At 31.9% G+C, this 21,752-nt stretch overlaps 1 protein-coding gene across 1 annotated transcript in view; it reads right to left on the minus strand.

Moving 5' to 3' along the window:
• Positions 1-3,550: 3,550 nt before the first annotated feature.
• SI (sucrase-isomaltase) overlaps positions 3,551-21,752 on the minus strand; it is an 83,179-nt gene continuing 64,977 nt past the window's right edge. The window contains exons 37-47 of the mRNA XM_006200847.3: positions 18,384-18,517; positions 17,353-17,387; positions 17,149-17,265; positions 14,541-14,689; positions 13,249-13,333; positions 13,109-13,165; positions 12,390-12,514; positions 9,924-10,012; positions 6,991-7,040; positions 6,580-6,747; positions 3,551-3,783 (exon numbers count right to left, since the gene is read on the minus strand). Coding sequence (XP_006200909.2) covers positions 3,715-3,783; positions 6,580-6,747; positions 6,991-7,040; positions 9,924-10,012; positions 12,390-12,514; positions 13,109-13,165; positions 13,249-13,333; positions 14,541-14,689; positions 17,149-17,265; positions 17,353-17,387; positions 18,384-18,517 — 1,078 coding nt within the window. The 3' untranslated portion in view covers positions 3,551-3,714. The remainder of the gene's footprint in view (positions 3,784-6,579; positions 6,748-6,990; positions 7,041-9,923; positions 10,013-12,389; positions 12,515-13,108; positions 13,166-13,248; positions 13,334-14,540; positions 14,690-17,148; positions 17,266-17,352; positions 17,388-18,383; positions 18,518-21,752) is intronic.

Consider the following 21,752-nt stretch of genomic DNA (forward strand, 5'->3'; position numbering starts at 1 on the left):
TGTGTCCACCATGTGTTATCTCATAGATGAACATGTCTACATTTTATAGTGAGGAAAAGAAGGGTTAGAGAATTAAGTAACTTAGCAAATATACACAACTAGTAAGTGATATTATAATCAGGATTTAAATACATGACCATCTAAGTTTTGCATATATTAGTATTTTAATACTTTCTTCTTAAAACAATTTCTAAACTATTTTAAGATCTTTCCATGTATCACACTTCCTTTAAATTATTTTCAAGGACCATTTCCATTAATCTATACAAATAAGGTAGGTACTATTACTGGCCCTTTTAACAGATGAAAATAATTACATAATTTTACCCAAAGTCATAAATAGTCCCAGTAATACTTGCTGATATTCAATACCACACCCATCTTTATAAACTCTTGCCACAGGGGCATTAGACCTGTAAACATTTTCCAGATTTTCTTGCCAAAGGGCTCCTTTAGATGTGCTTGTATCTGATACTGAACCCAGAAGAGAAGACATTTTTCCATGGTGACAGCTATGGGCTGGTGTGTGGACATCAGAAAGCAGATGCAGGGGTTTGCCCTTAGGGATTAGATATCTTCCTGAACCATAGTTATGGACGTCATTCTTGTTATATACATTATTAGTGCTTCTCCTCTAAGATACTACTTACAGATTCAAAACAGTGGTTCTGAGTATCATTTAAGGTTATACCTTAAATATCCCTGTATTCATTCTCTATCGCTGCTGCAACAAAATATCATAAACATAAGTTTAGTTGCTTAAAATGACACAAATTTGTTGTCTTACATTTCTGGAGGTCAGAAGTCTGAAATGAGCCTCACCAGCTGAAATCAAGGTGGCAGCAGAGCTGCATTCTTTCTGGAAGCTCCAGGTGAAAATCTGTTTTCTTACATTTTCTGCTTCTAGAAATTGTTTGTGTTTCTTGTCTTTTGCTACCGTTCCATCTTCAAAGCTAAAAACGGCCAATCGCATTGTTCAACACTGACTCTCTTCTGCCTCCCTCTCCACTTATAAGGATCTTGTGATTACATCAGGACTACTCAAATAATCCAGTATAATCTTCCCATCTCAAGGTTTAGTTTCTTAATTTCTTCTGCAACTTTAATTTTCCTTTGCTGTGTAACCATGTCTAAGAATTTGGACATGGACCTCTTTGAGGGAGCATTATTCTGTATACCACAATTGGGTGTTAAAATAGACCAAAGATAAAGCTTTCAGATCAACAATCTTCAACTGGATATCTATCTTATTACTATGGTCTTGTGTTTGAGCAAATATACCATGTTTTTCAAAAAAATAATAATAATCATGTATTTGCTATGGTAGTAGTTGTGTTGATGGCTGTTGGTAGTGTTTGGCGGGGATTCTACTATCATAACTGTAGAATGTAGTTTCCAAAATTTTTATTTCATAACACTATTTCTAGCAAGGGAAATTTTGTTCCTTTTAAGGAAATGTTTATTTTCAATGTTAACAATATTTGAAGAGATAAAACACATTTCTGAATCCTATTTTAAACCAATTTACACCTATTAGCATGTGTTGAACTGAAAAAGTAAGCATCTATATTTTCAGTGTATCAAATGTAAATATTTCCTGTATTTTGAAGTTTCAAGGGTGAGAATGCTCCTCAGGTCAGCTAAATTTTACCACATACATGTCTAATTAAGTGCAGAACCCCATCAGCACCAAGGTAAATAATACTGATTTCTGTTTCTTTATAACAGACATCATTTAAAATAGGTAGAAGTAGTGAATTTCCATGTAAAATAATAACCATTCTATTAGAGGAAACACCTTCTTTTCTGCCATTCCTGATTCATGCAAGTGCACGTGAGGGCATCAAACCAGAATACTTTGCAGCCAAACAGCTGAGATTCTAATCCCTGCTTGGCCACTTTCATGTGGCTTGGGCTTCACAGTCAGCTTCCTCATTTAAAAAAAATAGAGGTAAAAATACAAACTTCAAGTGTTGTCAGGAGAGTTAAATAATAAGACCAATTAACTTCTCCAAAAATATTTGACTGTCTACTCATTGGCAGGCACTCTTCTAGGAGTTAAGACATAAGGCAATGAGCAAATAAGACAAAGCCCTGCTTTCAAAGAGCTCACATTCTGAGGGTGGGGAGACACGCAATATACCAGCATGTAGTTAAAACGTACAGTGTGTTTTATGGCAATAAGTGCTAACGATGAACAAGGAAGGGGAGTAGGGAATGCAGCGGTGTGGTCAGGAACAATCTCATTGAGAAGGTGACAATTATCAGAGACCTGAAGGAAAAGGGAGCCAGTTGTGCTATTACCTGGAAAACAAGAAGTGTCCAAAGAGAGAAGAATGTTCAAATGTCTTAAGTTGTAGGAAGTGTCGCATTTCTAGGAACGCAAAGAAAGTGAATGTAATTGAAGTAGGGAGAGTGAAGGACAGTGTGACCAAAGGGCAGTGTGGAGAAATAGATTTACACCAGCTCCAGAAGGCCCTTGGGCTCATGTGAAGGCTGTATTTCTACCTTAAGAGTAAAGAGAAGCCATTGATGGGTGAGCATGGTGGTAATGGAATTCCCAAAATCATATATTGTGACTTGCTGCATATATCATATTCATATATTTCAAGGATCAAGGATCATCTAACTGAGCTATAATTTTTCCCAAACATACTAGTAAGAAATGAAAGACTAGTTGATAACAAGATACAAAGTCCACAGTGTAAAGGGACTAAAATACCATAATAAATATGTTTTCTTTCCAGTTAATCTATTTTATTGTAATCTCATTTCTAAAGTGAAATGATGTAAGTGGTCACTACCTACTATTAATATTCATGACAAAAATGAACTAATATTCATACCCATAGTAAACAAAGTTATATCAAAGAGCTTTAAAATACTTACTAAAGTGACATTAAGAAACATGAATGACATACATCATAGGAGAAAAAACTTAACCAGATATGGCAATAACATACACCAGGAACAAAATGTGAAAGCCCTGGGTAATTAAGACAATAATTATTTGATCGAATAATTATTTGATTTTTTACTATATATATGTGTATATGGCACAAGGAGAAGATGGCTGTCTGCAAACCAGGAAGAGGACTCTCACCGGACACCAAACCTGCCAGCACCTCGATCTCAAATTCCAGGCTTTCAGAATTATGAGAAATAACTGTTTACTGTTTAAGCCACTTGGTCTATAGTAATTTGTTTATGACAATTTCCTTTTTGGAAAATAAAGAGAAATGTACCTTGTATAAGCTTATATACATTTTATTATGTTTTCTAATTAAATATATATACTAAAAATAATTAAATCTGATGACAATTATTGGTACGTAACTTAAAGCTATGAAATGTTGAAAAAATATTATATAAAATTACACAAAAATTTCACTTAATTTAAAAATCACTTGTTTTAATTATATTTTAACACACATATATATTTAGTAACTAGTTTACAGTTTTAGCTGATACTTAGCAAAGGTAACTAGAACTATTAAATTCTACTAAATATGTTAAAAAACTGAATCTAGGCCACATTAATATAGTAAAATTAGTATTAAAGTTGATATTCAGTATGCAATAACTTTAGACAGATGTTATAAAAATCATTTTTTATGCAATATAAGAAACAAATGAAGAGGGAAACTTATAACTATGGTGAAACTTAAATCCAGCTGTTAATTTCCCTTTGACAGCTGGGACTGATGGTGATCTTCATGACCAGTTGATTTCTATGGGGTCATCTAGAGTAACATTCTTCACTCTTAGATCAATATCTAATATCTAAAAAAAAAAAAGTAAAATGGTAATTAATTGTTTATTCAAAACTGTTTTTTTTTAAACAAAGACTATTTCCATAAATAAATGCTCTATAACTAAACAGGCTATACCTCGTTTTTCTTCTTCATTTTGATGAATTTTTATTCCAGAGAGTTCACAACCATTTCAGTAATAATCTTACCCAACCCTTCCATTATACAGATGATGAAATTAAATCTTGAAGAAGGAGAATGGTTGTTGAAATACAATGAAAAACTGAAACTAGTAACCAATTATCTTATTTGTGTTACTTTGCTCTTTCTCCATGACTCCTAAATATGGAGTTATTAATAATTGCAGTACATAAATCCCTATGCTTTCCACCCTCAAATATTATCTAGTCATCTATACACACAATTTAGATTTTAGAAATATGCTTTCTTTTACATCAATCTCAAAGGGCTTTAAGATGCTTGATTTATTGCCAATGATTTCAATTCTATGTGTGCTTCTTTCACTGGAGAGAATCTCTATGAAACCATAAAGGGACTAAGTATGGAGGTGACCAATTAAGCAGCTGTACTCAATCTCCTGTAATATTTTTAAAATATGATGATTTCATTAGACTTTTCCATTGCTCTGATACACTCACATGACTCTCAGTGCCTCAGCTCAGAAAGCTTAGATTCAGTCACCAAATATGCAAGAGAAGAGGAAGAAAATCAACATTCCTTTACTGCTAACCAAATACCAGGTACTCTCTTGGGGGCTTTATAAAATGTATTCTTTACTACAGCCAAGCATCTTTGGATGCATTTCCCATACTTCATAGTGGAAGAATTTAAAAGGTAAAAGGTTGATAATCTTCTTAATACCGTTACCTAGGTTTGAAGCTGATTCATCTTACATGAAAACCTAACCTTCTTCCTTTATATCAAAAGTGAAAAACAACGACATAGCTTTTAATATCTATACGGATACCAACAAGGTATACTAGGAAATGTTTTAAAATTTGTATTGATAGAGCAATTAAATCATCCTTTGCATATAACCCACATCCATGGAGAAGGGCAACCAGGATAGAGAAAGAAATTGACCACTCCCTCTTTCCCCATATATCTACAAAAACTTAGAAAATAGTAGGTGCTCATATATATTTGTTTTATTCAAATGCACTTAGAAAGGACTGCTCCTTTGTTACTAAAATTAGTATCTGCTTTTGAAATCATTGAGATAAAGAGACATTGTACAAAATTTATTCTTAATACATAAAATCCTTTGTGACTGTGTTTGAAAGCAGTGGGATAAACTTTGCTCTATAAAGGTGTTTTTTATGCCAAATCTTTGGTCAAAATTAACTTGAAACAATACTTGATATGCTAAAATATCTTATTTGACATTGTTCAGCTGACTGTATTTATTTATTTTTATGGTAAAAACTCTGAGCTTCATGTTTTACCATTGTAGTAGTAAATAAAGAACAAGAAAATATAGGGAAAACCATCATTTTATAATCTCATTGAACACTGGGCTATTCAAAAAAACTGATTTCTAATTATGATTGATAATCATTGACTATTTATTCCTGGGGAATTAATTTTTCTTTCAAGGACAGTTTCTTGGTCTGTTATATAAGATCACTGGACTAAATAACTGATTCCCTTACTTTGGAAATTTATAAATTTTAAAAAGAAGAAAAATGGGGTGAGATGCTGGGTTATCAACTTTTATTTTACCCTGGAAGGACATTAAATATGTAAAACTCTAGTTTCCCAACCTTGATAAAATTTAAATAAATAGAAGTATTTTAATGCCAAGGTAGTAATTAAGACATAGCTACATATTAAAGGGGAAATTCTCATTGCCTACAAAACAGAGGTCACAATAAGACAAGTGTTAAGTTTCAACTGCAAGAAATGGCTTCTCAGGTGATGTTCAACTCTCACATCTTAATATAACTTATGAGGACATAAAATTGTGTCCAAAACAGTTATTATTTTTTAAGTTGCAGTCAGCCAAACAACTAGTTATTTTGTAAGTTAAGTTCATCTGAAGTGGTTAGTTGGTTAAACGCTAGTTGTTTTTATTCAACTTTAAACACAAATAGGCATGTGTGTGTACACACACTCACACAGTTTTAGCAGTGCAGATGTAGCCTTAAATTTGGACCAAATACTTAAAACAGCTGGTTTCTAGAATATATGTTCTTTAAAGCCCCCTTTCACAGAATTTAGGATTGGAAGTTTAGGAGATTGTTCATTTGCATATTCTTATTTAATTGGAAAGAAAAAGAAGCCCTGAAATTATTTATTCAAAGTAAAAAGCTCATTATTAGTAGCAAAGGGAGTTTAACATATGAATTCTGATTTTTTTGTTTAATGTATGAATCACATTCTCATATACCCACATGTCAAATTATTCACAGATGCTAACAGACAACTTTATTAGTTTTGCAACAATTTTCAAATATATTTTATCTAAGACAAATTAAATGTTCAAATGTGAACATTTTGTTTTTGAAAAGTATTATGGTTTGAGGTACTTTACCATAAAAGGATAAAAATGATTTAGAGATTTAATGTAAATTTAATTTTGCTTTGATTGTTTCAGGATAATTATGAAATAGATGCCATTAAGTTAATTTATATGATAAGTTACCAAGGATGATAATATGGAAATAGAGATGGGAGTTTAACGAAAATGAATAAACAAGAAAGGTCATAGTTGACCCATAATTATGTTTCTTTAAGGTTAAGAAATATAAAACCTTCATGTAGACATAGTTCCATTTAAAAAGAAATGTTTTCTCATGTCACTTACTTCCAGGTTTGGGTCTTCAATAAAGTTAAGAGACTCTTTATTTCCATTATATATTAGATTAACCTCACTAACACGAGTCTTTTCTTTCCCCCATATGTGGATATATCCAAGTCTCATTTCACTTTTGTTTATGTAACCATTTTTCAGTATACTGCTTGTCAAGGTGGTCTAAAAAGACAAAGAGATAATTTAAACCCTTCATCTAGCAAAAGCAATTAAATATTTTAAAAGCATGTATGTTAACCAAAATGTATTCATAGTATAGCAAATTGTTTATTCATATATTTGAAAAGCTATATGTTATATAATATATACAAAATATGTAAATATAAAATAAATATAAAATATGGCATAAAACTTCAAATATTAGTTAACACAATTGCATATAAATGATCTGTAATGAATACACACCTTGTTTAAATTAAATTGTACCAAGAAATAAAGGCTTCTTTCATAGGTGTCTGGAGAGGAAAAACAAAAGAGTGATGTATTTAAATTTCCAAATAAAAACTATAGTAAATACTAGTATATTTTGCTTTTCTTTCGTAATACAAAGGGTACCAACTACCATCAATGCATATCTAATTTTTCTCTAAGTTTACATAACTGGTTCAAACACAGTCCAAGGAGAACTGACATATGAATTGAAACCAAGCTGATAAAATATAGGGTTTATATTCATCTTTTAAAATAAGATATAATCTTACCATATCTAAAATCAGTTTAAAAATAATCTTAGAGCCAGAATATATTATGATTTGTCAAATTCTAAGTACTTTATTACAGTGCTCTAAGAGTTGTGTATTATTATCATTTCCACTGTATGAAAGAGGAAAGTGAGTCTCAGAAAAGTTAAATAAATGGCCAAAGGTGAAAAACTAATTATTATCAAGTGTTGACTCAGGTCCAGTCTTCCCTGACTTCTATGATTATGTTCATATGTAAAACCAAACAAGCATGTGTAAGGCAGAAAGGTAAAAGTGGAGTCAAATGCATGATTAAAACAAGTGTTAAGATAACACTGAAAAAGCCTTAAATTTTAATTTCCTTTTCCACTTATACATGCCAGCACTGTATTCATTAATTCCCTGAAAAAATTGCTTAATTTATGACTAATTTTGCCTACACTAAAATTAAATGATATTCTGCTCCAAACATTTTTTCTCTATATATAATAATGTATACATGGCTTATTTAACATGTTTTGAGGCAAAATTTTTAATCTTAATTTTTAAATATATAATTATAACAAGTTTTTAAGAGCCATTTTTAAAGTATAGATCTATGAGATAAAACAAAAGTGACTGCTATTTGAAGGATATGAGTAGTTTTGTTGTTTTTAATGAATAAGAGAAAGATACTATATGTGATCTTGGTCAAGGGTATGTGTATGTCTATTTCACTAAGATGAGTAGGACAATTTAATATTTTACTAAGCTAGAACAGTCAAAATTTACTTAATGTACACTCATTTCAAAATAACTTTACTTTTTCTTTGATTTTCTTTAAGAGAAAGAATATGTCAACAAATAATAATATTCCATAAAATAATGAATATACTTTAAAGAGGAAACCATTTAGATACCATCTAGACTATCAAGTAGACCGGCAAGCTTGCTGTGAGAGAAAACTTCTTTGCAGAAGAATAAATCTAATCTTGTAATGATCTAACTAATGATCTAATAAATCAGAGGCTAAGCATTTGTTGTATACTGTTGTTGCTGTTTACTCAAGAAATTTCAGGGGATTAGCTGAAATCTTCATATTTAATTGTAACAAATATACTGAGATTGTGAAATAAAACCAAAAAAGTAGAGACGATGGGCCAGAACAATCGTGTATGCTTGCATAAAGAGATCATGGAGAAATATATGAATTATGCTCACTTACTTTCCAGTGATAAAACAAAAATCTGCCATGAAGTTCAACAGGGCAAAGGTCGTAACAAGTTCTTTCATCTTAGTTTGAGAGAAAGAGCTGGAGAAAAAATTCTAAGAGAAGCTTTGTCTCCCTTACTGTTAAAATGAATTAACTCAATTTGTTAGATTGTAAGATTCAGACATCCCAAGACAAGCATGAAAATTATGCATAACTCAATTTTACACCCCTGGGAAATTGCAGTCAAATTAAAAGTGAATCTGCTGGGCCCAGTGAGGAGAAAAGGCTGCAAACTTTGTAGAACCTCAATTAATGTATTAATGAAGTTCAGGGCTCTGAAAGCACAGAATTTTAACTAATAGCAGTTGAGTTCTTCACCTTCTAAATCACAAAATACTAGGAAGAGGTTTTTTTTTTTTTTAAGAGTCTTGCCTACTACCATATGATTCTTATATCAACTTTCTGATATATTTTATTTACTAATAGAATTCTGCTTCTTATGGGTGCAAAATATTAACTATGATTTACCTGAAAAGATGAAAGACGTATGTCTTTGCTATTAATGAAAAATCTCTCATCTATAGATAATTTATTTAAATTGCAGTGAACTGCCCTATAGCACCACACAGATGTTAGTTATTATGACTAAGGTTTGTGTCAGGAGAATGTTCAAAACTCCCATCTAGTAGAGCTGGCACTGTTAATGGCAGCCAGTAAAACTAATCCTCTAACGGTGTTTACTTAACAGCATAATAATCACCTGGGGGCATTTTACTCAAAGACAGATTCCTGGGCCTCTACCCAAGTTAATGGAATTTGGATGGGCCACAGAATATGGATTCTTTACAAACTACCTCAGGTAGCAGAGCACACATTGCTCAAATGATTAGCATAGTACACACTGCTAAAAGTTTAGCAGTCCAGTCTGGTCTTGAGGAACAGCCATGGAATAAACAAGGATTTAAATTTAAATTCTTAAACTGTTCATGTAAAAAACTGATGAATATTAAAACAAAATAAAACAAAACAAAAACTATAGCTATAAGGTACAGAGACCAAATCTGAGTTTTGCTTCTGAACCATCTCATGTTTTAGAGGTATCCTTTGTGCATCAATGTGTGCACATGGACAGGGCTCATCAGCTAGTTGACTTCACACCTATGGAGTGTCTATTGTGGGGACTAGCATGGGGACTAGCCTCTGGGAACACATACAAATCTCATACAAATCTCTTAGTTATCTAGACATTGGTCATAGGGATTAAATATATTTATGATAAGAAGAAAGTCTTCAAATATTTTAACACTATTTTTTAAGTTGATTCAACTATTTATTAAACTCTTTTAGCTTTGAATAATATTATTGGCTTTTTATTCAGTTTCCAAAGTATAATAATAGGTAATATAATAGTAATGGGATAACATGTATGTTATCAAGCATATTTATCTCCTAAATGGAACACTCACCTATAGTCTCTCCATCATCCCAAAACAGAGTTCCTTGTGCCATCTGATTATCATCTGCAGCAACAATGAGCTTCATGTAATTTTGTCGACTATAAAAAAGAAATATAATTTTACCAATGTATCTAGAGTTAGCATATGTCTTGTTATGATATGACATCCATCTATGTGTCCAAAGAAACACAAATAAGAATATCAGTTAAAGAGAATATAAATTGTTTTAGACAAAGAAAATTAAAGGAGTTTCCTTTTTTAATGAGTTAATTGGAAAAAGATATAAACCATAGAATCCTTCTTATTTAATAGAAGATATCATGCATGTCTTTGATCTCAAGGGTTCACTTACTGCAACAAATCAGAAGTGGTCTCATTTATAATGAAAACCATAGTAAGTTATTTGATATATTCATTCTTCTCTCAGGTAACCTTGCCATTGAACATTTAACATAAAACTATTTTAATGACATATTTCAATCTCATATAACTTAAACTTTCTGAACATTTCCATGCAGAAATCACTGAATTATTACTGGCAACTGTTAATAAGAATGTGAGGAGTAGCCACATAGTTGCAAGTCCTATCTGTGGAATGCACAATACCTCCCAAGCCTGTGCCTACCAACAGGCCTACCTGTGAACTAAATATCTGCTTTCATGCTCAGGATACAAGTGATTGGGTTTGACAGCCTCATATGGCCAAGAAAGGATTTCTCAGACACATTGTGCTGCCTTTTCTAATCACAAATGTTGAAGGCTGTACTGCTATGGAAGTCTTCTAAAATATCCAAAATATCTAGAGTTCCAATCTATATAGCAGCTTTGTATTTTCCATGTAAAAAAGTCAGCATGCCTCAGCATGCATTTTAATTCATAGTCACTGAGGTAAAAGATAAATAGATCTTACTAGCAACATTAAAACCTGGTATAACCCATAATTTTCCAAAATATGTAAACTGAGATTAAAAAGAGTTTCACAACTTTCATTCACTCTGCTCTGTGTATACAGTTGACCCTTGAACAACATGGGTATTAATCCAAATATCCAGTTTTCCACATCTGCAGATTCAACCAACCATGGACTGAATAGTACTGTATTACTTACAATTGAAAAATCTCCACACATACACACCCAAAATGGCCTCTCTACTTCTCTCTCTTAACACAAAGATTCAAGGCACAACTTACAAATGGTCTCCTCCATGAAACTCTCATTTCTCAGGTACAATCATTTTCTCCTCTTTAATTGATATCAAGGTAGATAGAAATGGATCTGGGTGGCTCCAGGAGATAGAAAGAGTCTATTCATGCCAACTGAGGCTGTCAGCATGTAGATCACCACGAGACTGGGTACAGCATGAGAAAAGATGATGAACAGAAACTGAATCCTCTGGAATCTGAATGTCTAAGCCAGGAATTTAGTCAGTGGAAATAGACTCTGACTGTGATAAGAGAGTCACTGTTACATCAGTCATAGGAGACAGAGTGGACCTATGTTCCCTGGTAGATTGGACATGTTGCTGAATGAGAGGGAGAGAATACCACACACAGAGTCTTAGCAGATGATCAGTTATAAATGGTAATGGATAGAAAATCTGAGTTACCCTTCATCTTCATATGGGACAGGGCTGCTAAAAACAGGTCTGATTCTTCTGTGGACAGCTGGGGATTTAGTAGTTTCAAGAAGCAGGGATATTGTCAATGGATACCTACATTTCATAGACTAAAGTGAGTCAGGGACTATTTCACAGAACTGATAGAGGCAGAAAAAGCAGACTGGAAAAGATGGAGGGAAAGAGAAGTCCTCTGAGCAATATTTTCTTAAAGCTTATAGAAAAGTTCATTTTAAAAAATCATGTTTCATAAAGTAATTAATATTTCCTTCCATAGATCAGACTCAGAAAAAATGATTAAGTCTTAGGTGAGACAGGCATTTAAAATACAAGACATTTATTTATCAATACCTTTGCATATTTTTACAGAGGATATTAAGCTTCAGTTGGTATTTTAGCCTGGGAAACATTCCTATCATATTTGAAGATAATTTTCCATGACTCTTTCAAGTTTCTATATATTTTGCATACAGAGGCAATGACAGTTTTTCTCCCCTCAAAGTAAAGAATGGATGCTTTTGCTTACAGCCTATAATAAAAAGCTGAGTTGCCCAAAGTGCAGCATTCTTTACCTGTGACACAAATCTCCTGCATGTGCAGCATCCACTTGGGCGACTCATTGTCACCCACATGAAACTTGTGGGACAGAGGAAACTGAAGCAAACATGAAACATATTTCTTGCTATGCCATGAGTAAGAAAGGCCCTTGTCTCTGCCCCAGCATCCATGAAACTGTCGCAGGCTAGCATATAAGCTTGGAAGTAGGGTAAAATCTTAGACATTTCCTGGTTCTTGACAATTTTAGCATGATGTATCTCAAAATCGAATATGAGCTCACGTAAGTGAATTATTCACTTACCTGTAAAATGTGTTCTGAGCAGGCTCTTGACATGGTAGGATGTGACCACCACGGACATGTAGGTTTATTTCATATAAAGGAGCTGCAAATGTATGAAATGTTCCTCTGATACCAATATCTTTGCCCTGGAAATGAGAGGGTTAGAAGAAAGAACAAAAGGGGTAAGAATCATCAGCAATATTGGTGATTGAGGAGGCACATTTATAAAATCAAATAATATATTTTTTAGTTTAAAACATAATAAAACTACAAACATTTATTCAGAAAATCAAGTTGCTTACAATATATACTTATTCCTTGGTTTACAGCAAACTTTGAAAGTAATTTACCACTACCTGTTTTTGTGGTGCTCACTTGCAAAAGATGTATGTTTTTTTGATCAATCACAAAAGCTATTTCTGACTTGTCATATATATTATTCTTGGAAGAATTGCATTACTTTTAATGATCATTTTGCATATCTAGTAAAAGGGCAATGACGTTTTGTGCATAATGTACAATTTCTATGTTTAGTTGGTAAAATAAATGAATGACTACATAACCAACTATGGCAGAATAAATTATCTTTCACTGTTAATTTGATTCAGCTGTAATTAGTAAGAAATATCTTACTGTTTTTAAGTGGAAAGGAAAATAAGTATGCCATTAATAAACAGGCTGTTAACAAACTGTTACCCATTTCTGTTTAGTCAGTCCCCCAGAATTCCTTAACTACTTACTGTATGGTAATCAAACCACCGAGCATTAGGGACGTAGCCTTCTACAGTGTCAACGTACTGGAAATTAAAGATATAGTCATTAAAAACACATAAACCAAGGAAAAATTATTTTGTGAACAAAAATAAGTGGTAGGACTTACAGGTTCCAGTACAGGGGTAACCATAAATGCTGGACCCCACAAGAACTGCTTGAATATATCCCAGGTTGGCTTTTCATCGAAGAACCTGGATGAAATATTTACAAATAATTAAATCAAATAAATCTACCTCTTCTGAAGACCATAAAATAATTATTAAAATCAGATTTTGCAGTATGAACTTTTGTGGATTGAAATGAAAATCAAACCATAAAAAATCAAGAACAATTGTATCACTTGGAGTTCAATGTGTAGTAGTACAATAATTTATGAGTAAATCTAGACCATGACTAAAGTTCCTGACAAAATGCAGAGAGTTGTGATGGACATGTAAGACCAACTGAATGAGAAATCTTCGAAGAGAACTCATAGGTTCAAATATTAACTTTGTCTATTAGAAGACCAACAAACCAGGAAGCAAAAATTATAAGCACTCTGGGAGAAAAGTATGAGACAAGTGTACGATAAGAATCTTGATTTGGTAACTTTAGAAAGAGTTTGCTTATTTATGTAAATTAAGCTCATTGAACAATAGATTTATATGTCCTTAAAGGTTCTTCTGTTCATGTACCTCTGGATTTGAGATATAAATGGCTAGAAAAAACAAAACCTGCTTTGTCTAGTTTGAGAATAGCCACTATTGAACGTCCACATTGTTTTCTTTAATTGAAATGGAAGTGCACATTTTTGTTGTTTGTTTTTCTGGGTTTTTTTTGTTTTGTTTTACTCTAAACTGAGATTAATGCCAAACTGGGCTGCTGGGTTTACTCCTAGAACTTCCCATGGGAGCAAAGTCCCAGAAGTTCTCCATAGGACGAGTGTGCATAGGTAGTAATAATGCTTCTGGCTGGGGACTCAGACCAGAGCTGATACTCCAACTATTCTGGAAAGTTAACAAGGTAAAGACAAAGAGGAAAAGTCTGGAAATAAGAGAGGCAAGAGATTAATAAAATGTTACCAGAAATAAAGAAGGGATTATGGTAGCTAGATTACTCAGGATATTTTGATTCTAGGATTTTTTTTTTCTTTTTTAGAAATCTAGATCTTTTGTCTTATTATTAGAACAGAAGGTATATTGATCAATTTATTATTTTGGTAGTTTTACTTTGAATATTATTGTTTAATTTGAGTAAATATTCAGTGTATTTTTTACTGGTTTATCAATACTAAGTGTATGCTAAAATAAAAATGAAAAAATTCCTGACTTAGAATATTCTATGTTTTACCATATGTGATTATTGAGTAAATTAAATGAAAGCTATCCCTCTGTGTTAGGAAAAGAATTTTGCACTTACTCATGCAAAAGGGGTCGAATAACAGTGCCACCATAAGCATGAATTTCATGCATCTGTGTATAGAAATAGGGCAGTAAAGTGTATCTAATATTTAAAATTTTCCTTGACATTTCAGAAAAAGTTTCATTCCAAGAAGCAGGATCTTGTCTCTGAAACAAAGCAAAATGAAATAGTCATAAGCTCTTGTCCTTGTTAAAATCATAATTTTCAAATCATATTTGAAGAATAAAAAGTATGGAATAATTTACTTCATTGTTATGTGCTTTATACTTTATTCACAGAAATCTTATGGAGTAGTATTTCTACCTCATCTAATGGAAAGAGAGAGAATAATATTAATGTTTTAATAAGACAATGCAAATTAAGCCCACGGCTTGATTTCACTTAGGTAAACATATGTAAAGAGCAGTTCACATCTGAATAGCTGACAAATACACTGTCAACTATGGTGATACTCAGTGAAGGGGTGAAAAGTCTAGCAGAGAATACACAAAAGTGGATTGAAATAAACAGAGACATGCAGAGCTCATCATGGTGACCCAGTGCATTGTGTGTTCTCACGAGAAATGGATAATTATGGTACTAAAGAGTCAATAGCATAGGAGGAAGAGAGAACCTAATTTATGTTGGATAAGAAAAAAGAACATGCCGACGTCTGCTCTGGAATACATTCTGCAAGTAAAAAGACTAAAATTGATACTGGAAAGGTAAAAGACTATAAAAAAGTTGCTGATATTTATTGGTTAAAAAATAACAGAGAAAGTGACTACTATCTTATATTCTAATTTATACAAGGAGAACAAACAAGGTTGCCACATAATTTCATCATGCAACACTTTCAATGTTTTTTTTTTTAATTTCTATCATTAGGAATGAAGCCTTTATAGTGGTATCATATCTATGGAGAGTCCAACTTTTCTAGATTTCAACAGTAAGAAAGCTTGTATGATGACTGACTTATCACTGGCATATGTAATGTTAGAATAGGGAAAACTTTGAAAGTAAAATGGTCCAAGAACTATTAAGCTATACCTGATCCTATTGTTAACCGGTTTCAAAGTCAGGTCAGAAGAAAGAGGCCAAGATCGTAACTGCTGCTTACTGACTTTGTTGATATTATTCTAGTTTTAACATGTTGAAACAAGCATTTAATTCTAAACCATACATTTTTAAATTTAATTATGTTACCTCATAAACTTACACTGAGGCTTTTGTTCTATAGATTTTTATTCAGAAATACTTTCTCAGTCTTCTCTCCCCTATCTGATCATCTCAAAAACTCCAGCCACATTCCCATCTTGGTGTCTTTCACTTGTTCCCACAATGAAATTCTTCTCCCCCATGTATTTATATTTGTTGCTCTCCTCAACTCAAGTCTGCTCTAATGAAAATGTCAGTTCATCTAAGAGGACTTCCTGAGCACTCTTTTGAAAACATAGCCTCCATAAATCCCAATCATTTTAGCATAGTCTAGTTTTCCCTCATATGATTTATTTGCACCTGCTGTTAAATCTATCTATTATCTATCTATCTATCTATCTATCTATCTATCTATCTATCTATCTATCTATCTATCTATCTATCATCTCTATCCTTCCTACATTCTATAAATCATTAGGGCATGGATGTTATAAATATTAAATAATAGATTTTCAATAAATTCTTCTTGAATGAATCCCTGTTCAGGATTGTGTTGACGAATGCCTCAATTTCCCAACAATACAGCTTTCCAAACTGCATTATTGACATAAAGTTTTCCTGTTAAAATATTCCTGTCCCCTCAGGTTTTGTCTCTATCGCCCAACTTTCAAATTCTTCCAAAGGGTGGTCCCATACTGCCTTCTAACCTTGTATAAATTTTCATTTTTCTTTTCATTGTCTAGTATTAATTCTCCCTTTTACTCCAAAATTTCCCAGGGCGACATGAAGAATTCACAGCACGTGATGCACTCTACCGTTCACTTACAATGGCTAGAACCCTCCGTAAAAGACCAGTTGTCTACAATTCTCCCATAAGGTGTGTTCTGATAATAATTTATCTTTCTTCTACAATTCTTCACTGAAAGTTAATGCTTGTAACTGCTTATACTGTTCCATAATTTTTATTATTGTCTCTTCTTCATTCCAAAGTTCCTCCAGTTTAGTAAAGTACATAGTTGTGCCACCACACAGAAATTACTTCTCATGATTCCCTTTTCCTTCTTTTTTCCCTCAGTTTATTAACTCATTTTTTTAACATATGCTTTTAGTTCTGCCCTTTTCATGTACTGATACTAGTATTTCAAATCACTTTTCATTTCTAATTATTTGGTTTGAAACTGGTTTCTTAATTGTTCTGTTTCAGCTTGTAAGAATCTCCAGAAGCAGTTTTCACCCCTACCGTCCCAGGCTACTCCAAAGTTACACAGAACAATAGTAAGTATGCAAGCTAACCAAGTCGAACCCAAGTCAGAAAATTCTCAAAGTGATGGGCTCAGATGACCCTCAGTAAATGTAAAGAGATTCAAAGCATTCATCTCCAGATCATCCAGGAAGGGTGAATTCTATTAAAAAAATGCTTAAGGTTAGTGGGGCAAAAGGAGTAAGAATAAACGCAGTAATTACATACTCTAGTAAACGCAGCATTGTGATTTCTTGCATATGGATAAAATGCTCCAAGTTGCATCCAGCGAGCACAGAGCTGATATTCCGAATTGTTGAAGAAACCACAGATGTCTGCTCCAGTCTAAAATATAGTTACACTTAATTAATTTGTACAGTTTGTTTCCTAATATTAACAAGTGACAAACATAAAAGGAATAGAGATACTTACATATGACATTCCAAAAAGACTAAATTCCATCATACCTTAAAAAAAAGAGGAATAAACTTGTAGAAAGCCACTACTTCATATATTTTAACATTTGCTTATTCCTGTTTTTGATATGTTCTGTTTCTAATACTGACCACTAATTCGATGAAACATTTTTCAGATTATTAATATACTTTTCTAATATTTCTTCTAATGAGATTTATATATATTATTTTTTACTTTATAGTGTTAATGGCATTTATAAAAATAAGACACGATATCGCTTCCTTGACATTTTCAAGATGTCACATTTAGACCACAAAACTGTTATGGAAACATTATAGTATGAGAAGAAAGTCTTAGTGGTTTCCTTGGTTCTGTTTTTAAAATAAATGGCTGTCTCTATTATCATTTAACCATAGGTCTCATCACTGAATTATCCTTGTTAGACGAACTCCTATAAGGAATGATTACTTTAATAAAATAGAATGCATGTGATTTCACAGCTCTTATTTTAAAGGAATATTTCTAAACATTGTTTTCCTTGAACTCTAATATAAATAGTAAAGTATTTTTAAGTCTAGATCTGAAACAGAAAAGAATCCATTTCTCCTTTGATACTTTATTTTATTTACTCTTTAATCGACCACTTTCAGAAAACTTTCAAAATTTGGTATGAAATGTTTCATACTTTAGCATCTATGAGTGATTCTTATTCCCTAGAATCTAGAATTTCTTCTTACCTCTATATATTTTCCAGTTTCTACCCTTTCCAACAGGGAAATTGAGACCAAAAGGGATGAAATTATTTTCTCAACATAAACTAGCTGGATATCATTAACTTCTACACAGCACCCCAGGTCCTGCTTTCTGGCCCACTGCCTTTTCATAATGCTATTTGTCATAAAATATGATGCCAAAAGCGTATCTCAGAGAAGGACTTACAAAGTATATGAACTAGCAAAAGTGAGTACCTAATAGAAAATTTAAAAGAATTTAAATTTAAATTTAAATTTAAAAGAAGAATGAGAAAGATGGTGGCTCTCACATACCAATGATAGATTTGTCCAAACTGTCCCATTTTGCATAGTTGTCTCCCAGCCAGTGTCCCGCCCATTGTCCAGCAGTAGGATAAGTGGAACGAGAAATAACAATTCCTCTTTTGCCAGTTGCCTTCTGCAGTGCACTAATACAGATGGAGAGGATCTGTAAGTTTTTACATGAGGTATTTTCTTCAGATATTTCTACTTAGGACCATTTCATTAAAGAAAGAAGGATTTGATTTTTGCTGTCTATGCTGTCTCTTATTACAACTAGCTCTTTATAATTGAGTTTTCTCTCATTACACTAAAAAATCCTCACAGGCATGAAGGACATCTTTCTTCCCTTCCAACATTTACCAGAGTGACATGCCTAAGTGGCCTTTATTTATTTGCTCAGTGAATACAAATTAAGTCAACTACTGATATTTTCAAATCAACTAATTATAATGTGAGTTTTTTTTAATGAACTCATTTTATTCCTCTTAAAAATGTTCTCTCGAATAAAGATTTAGGCTCTATTAATTGTTGCAGTGCTTCTCAACTATAACTTATTAACACTTATTCTCCGTATTACTCTGCAGAAAATCTTTGCTATAATACTCTCTGTTTTAGAGGGTACTTTAGAGAGAGCAAGGGTTTCCTGGGTCTTAAAAATAAAAGCAATTGTTCTATTTTAAGCATAAAATTTGTCCAAAGCCAGATCTCAAGAGAATGTGTTTAAAATTAGATCATGTATTTTTCTGTTCTCCCCTCCTCAGTCTTTGGAGAGCTACTTTATTAATTCATTACTTATTTTAAAATATATTCTAGTGCTGAGAATGAGGCAATAATGCATTATTTTATATTATCTGTATTATATTATCTGTTTTAGCTGTAATTCTGTTTCTCTGATATTACAATTATAAAAGTATCCAAAATAAAATTTTTTCACTATTATATTAATCAGAAATAAAATGTTTATTTTTATATTACTAAAAAAAATGTATATCAATAAGGACTACAGAACTTATCAGGAGAAAATACTTCAAATACCTAACTAGGCTGATTTGTAACCCAGTAACATGTTATCAACTATATCTAATCATTTCCTTGTTAAAGACAGATCACAGTGTTTATACCGATTTGTTTATATATAAAGCTTCTTCAATGAGACCTTGAGATTCATGAGGTTAAGGGCTGCTTTAATCTTCTTTGTATCCCTCACACTTAATACAGTCCTTGGCATATAACAGCAGCTTAAGAAATTTTTTAATTAATGAATATCTCAAAACTACAAGAAACTGCAAATATTTTAAACACACATATTTGATATATTGAACCATTTGTTGATAATGAGACAAAACTGCATTTATTAACTTAAAATTTCCTACTTGCATATATGTGTTTCTTTAAAAAGATCATATAAGAAAACCATCTTCACTGCTTCAATTTTATAGCAAATACAAAAGATCTAGTTAATTTAGGAACAATAATGTATTTAATATAAATCACATATATTTGCAGACATTTAACAAGAAATGAATGTATATTTATATAGGTAATAAAAAATTGATGATCAATCTAAAATGTGCCTGGAATCATATATTCTAAGTTAAGTTAATTTGCAAAAAAAATTCATTTTATTTAACTAATATTAAAACTTGTTCACAAGGATAGAGTTATCCCAAATTCTTAATGTCCACATGCAAGAAATAAATACTCTTGAAGGATTTTTCTTCTGCTGTATGTCTTACTTTTGCAAAAAAAACCTTCACGAAGGCTTTAAATTAATAACTAAACTATGCCTTCTTAGATTTCTGATTAAGAAGAATTCTGCATAAAATATTTCCACAATAATTTTCCCGTAGGAGAAATCTCACCTCTAGTATAAGAAAAATCTTTGTAACCCATCACAGAATATTTATTATTTGAGAAATCACTTGCTATCACTAAAACTATAATTTAAAATCTTGTCACTATAAATATTTTGTTAATGTTTCCAATATGTTCCACCTGTACAAATGGTTTAGTCACAATGAACTTAATTTAATTTTAAGAAACCATAAGAAAGTTTGCTCTCTGTTAACAGCTGACTTTGGAAAATTTACCTTACAGAAAGAATTTTAATGTTGTTTACAGAAGCATTTTAATTGCATGTTTGTAACTGTCTACATGAGCATTTTTTGAAAAGTATTATAAAAATTATAAAAGTATCTCAAATTACTGGAAAAAGTCCTTCAAAAAGGAAAAAGTGATTTTTAGAAAACTATGCATGCATATTACAAAAGTGGATGATGTGAAAGGTGAATATGAAATTGAAAATTTGAAAACATACTTTAAAGCTTCTCACAGTAAATAAGTATCTTTACTTTTGTCATGGTTACTAAAGATAATAATTTCAAAATAATCTAATTGACTCTTGTTTTTAATTATTGATGAAATCAACTGGTAAATACACCTGAGATACTTCTCATTGAGTGATATTAAATTATTTTAGAATATTGACCAGTATTGTTCAAAGAAAAGAGAGTTATTACAAGGTTTTTCTCAATATTTATTTCAAATATCTCTTTGAAAATCAAAGACTTTAAAAATTATTCTTAGCAAAAAATTAGTACTATATATTTATTATCCATTAGAAATAGTAATTTGCCAATTTCACATCTCATAGAGATTCACTATTAGATCAGAAAATGTAATTTTAGTTTTAGTGTTAGAGTTGGATAGCAAGCTTTTTGTATGTTGAAATATTTCCATTGTTTTTGAGTGTATATGTAAAATTTAAATTTGAAATGTCCTTTAGTGAGAAGAATGTGAAAGGCTAAACCACAGAAATAGTTTTAAGGATTCAGATCTCATTTTTTAAGAACACTGTTATCAGCTATATCAGTGTTCCACTCAGCCATATCAATCAGGAAGTATTATTTAAGAGGCATGTTCAGTATTTTTTCAGTTTACTAAGAGCTAAGTAAGCGATAGTTGCAGCTGTAACTTTCAAATAAGTAGGACAGTGAGCTGCATCATGTTTGTTTTTATCCACACTAGTCCTATTTTTTGTTAAAAAAAATTGCAAAAGCACCTCATTTTTCCAGGTAGATAGATGCACTAAACATAGAAGAGCAATATAACTTTCCAAGATGCTAAATAAGCCAGTCTATAGGAATATGTGAGAAAAGAGTTTGTATCTATTAACTTTTAAATTTAACTCTAGATTGCAATGACAAAAATCTTAGGCATTTACTTAAAAATTATATATTTAACCCCACCAGAACTTCCAAAAGGGTCAATGATTTTGATTTTTCTATGTCATCTCTAATGAAAAACATGTAGAATTTTCTAGAGTCATTCAAGGTACTGTTGAAGATGAAAATACAGATTACATAGCTAAATAATCCCTGA

The sequence above is a fragment of the Vicugna pacos genome, chromosome 1, assembly GCF_048564905.1.
Source record: "Vicugna pacos chromosome 1, VicPac4, whole genome shotgun sequence".
Classification (NCBI taxonomy): Eukaryota; Metazoa; Chordata; class Mammalia; order Artiodactyla; family Camelidae; genus Vicugna; species Vicugna pacos.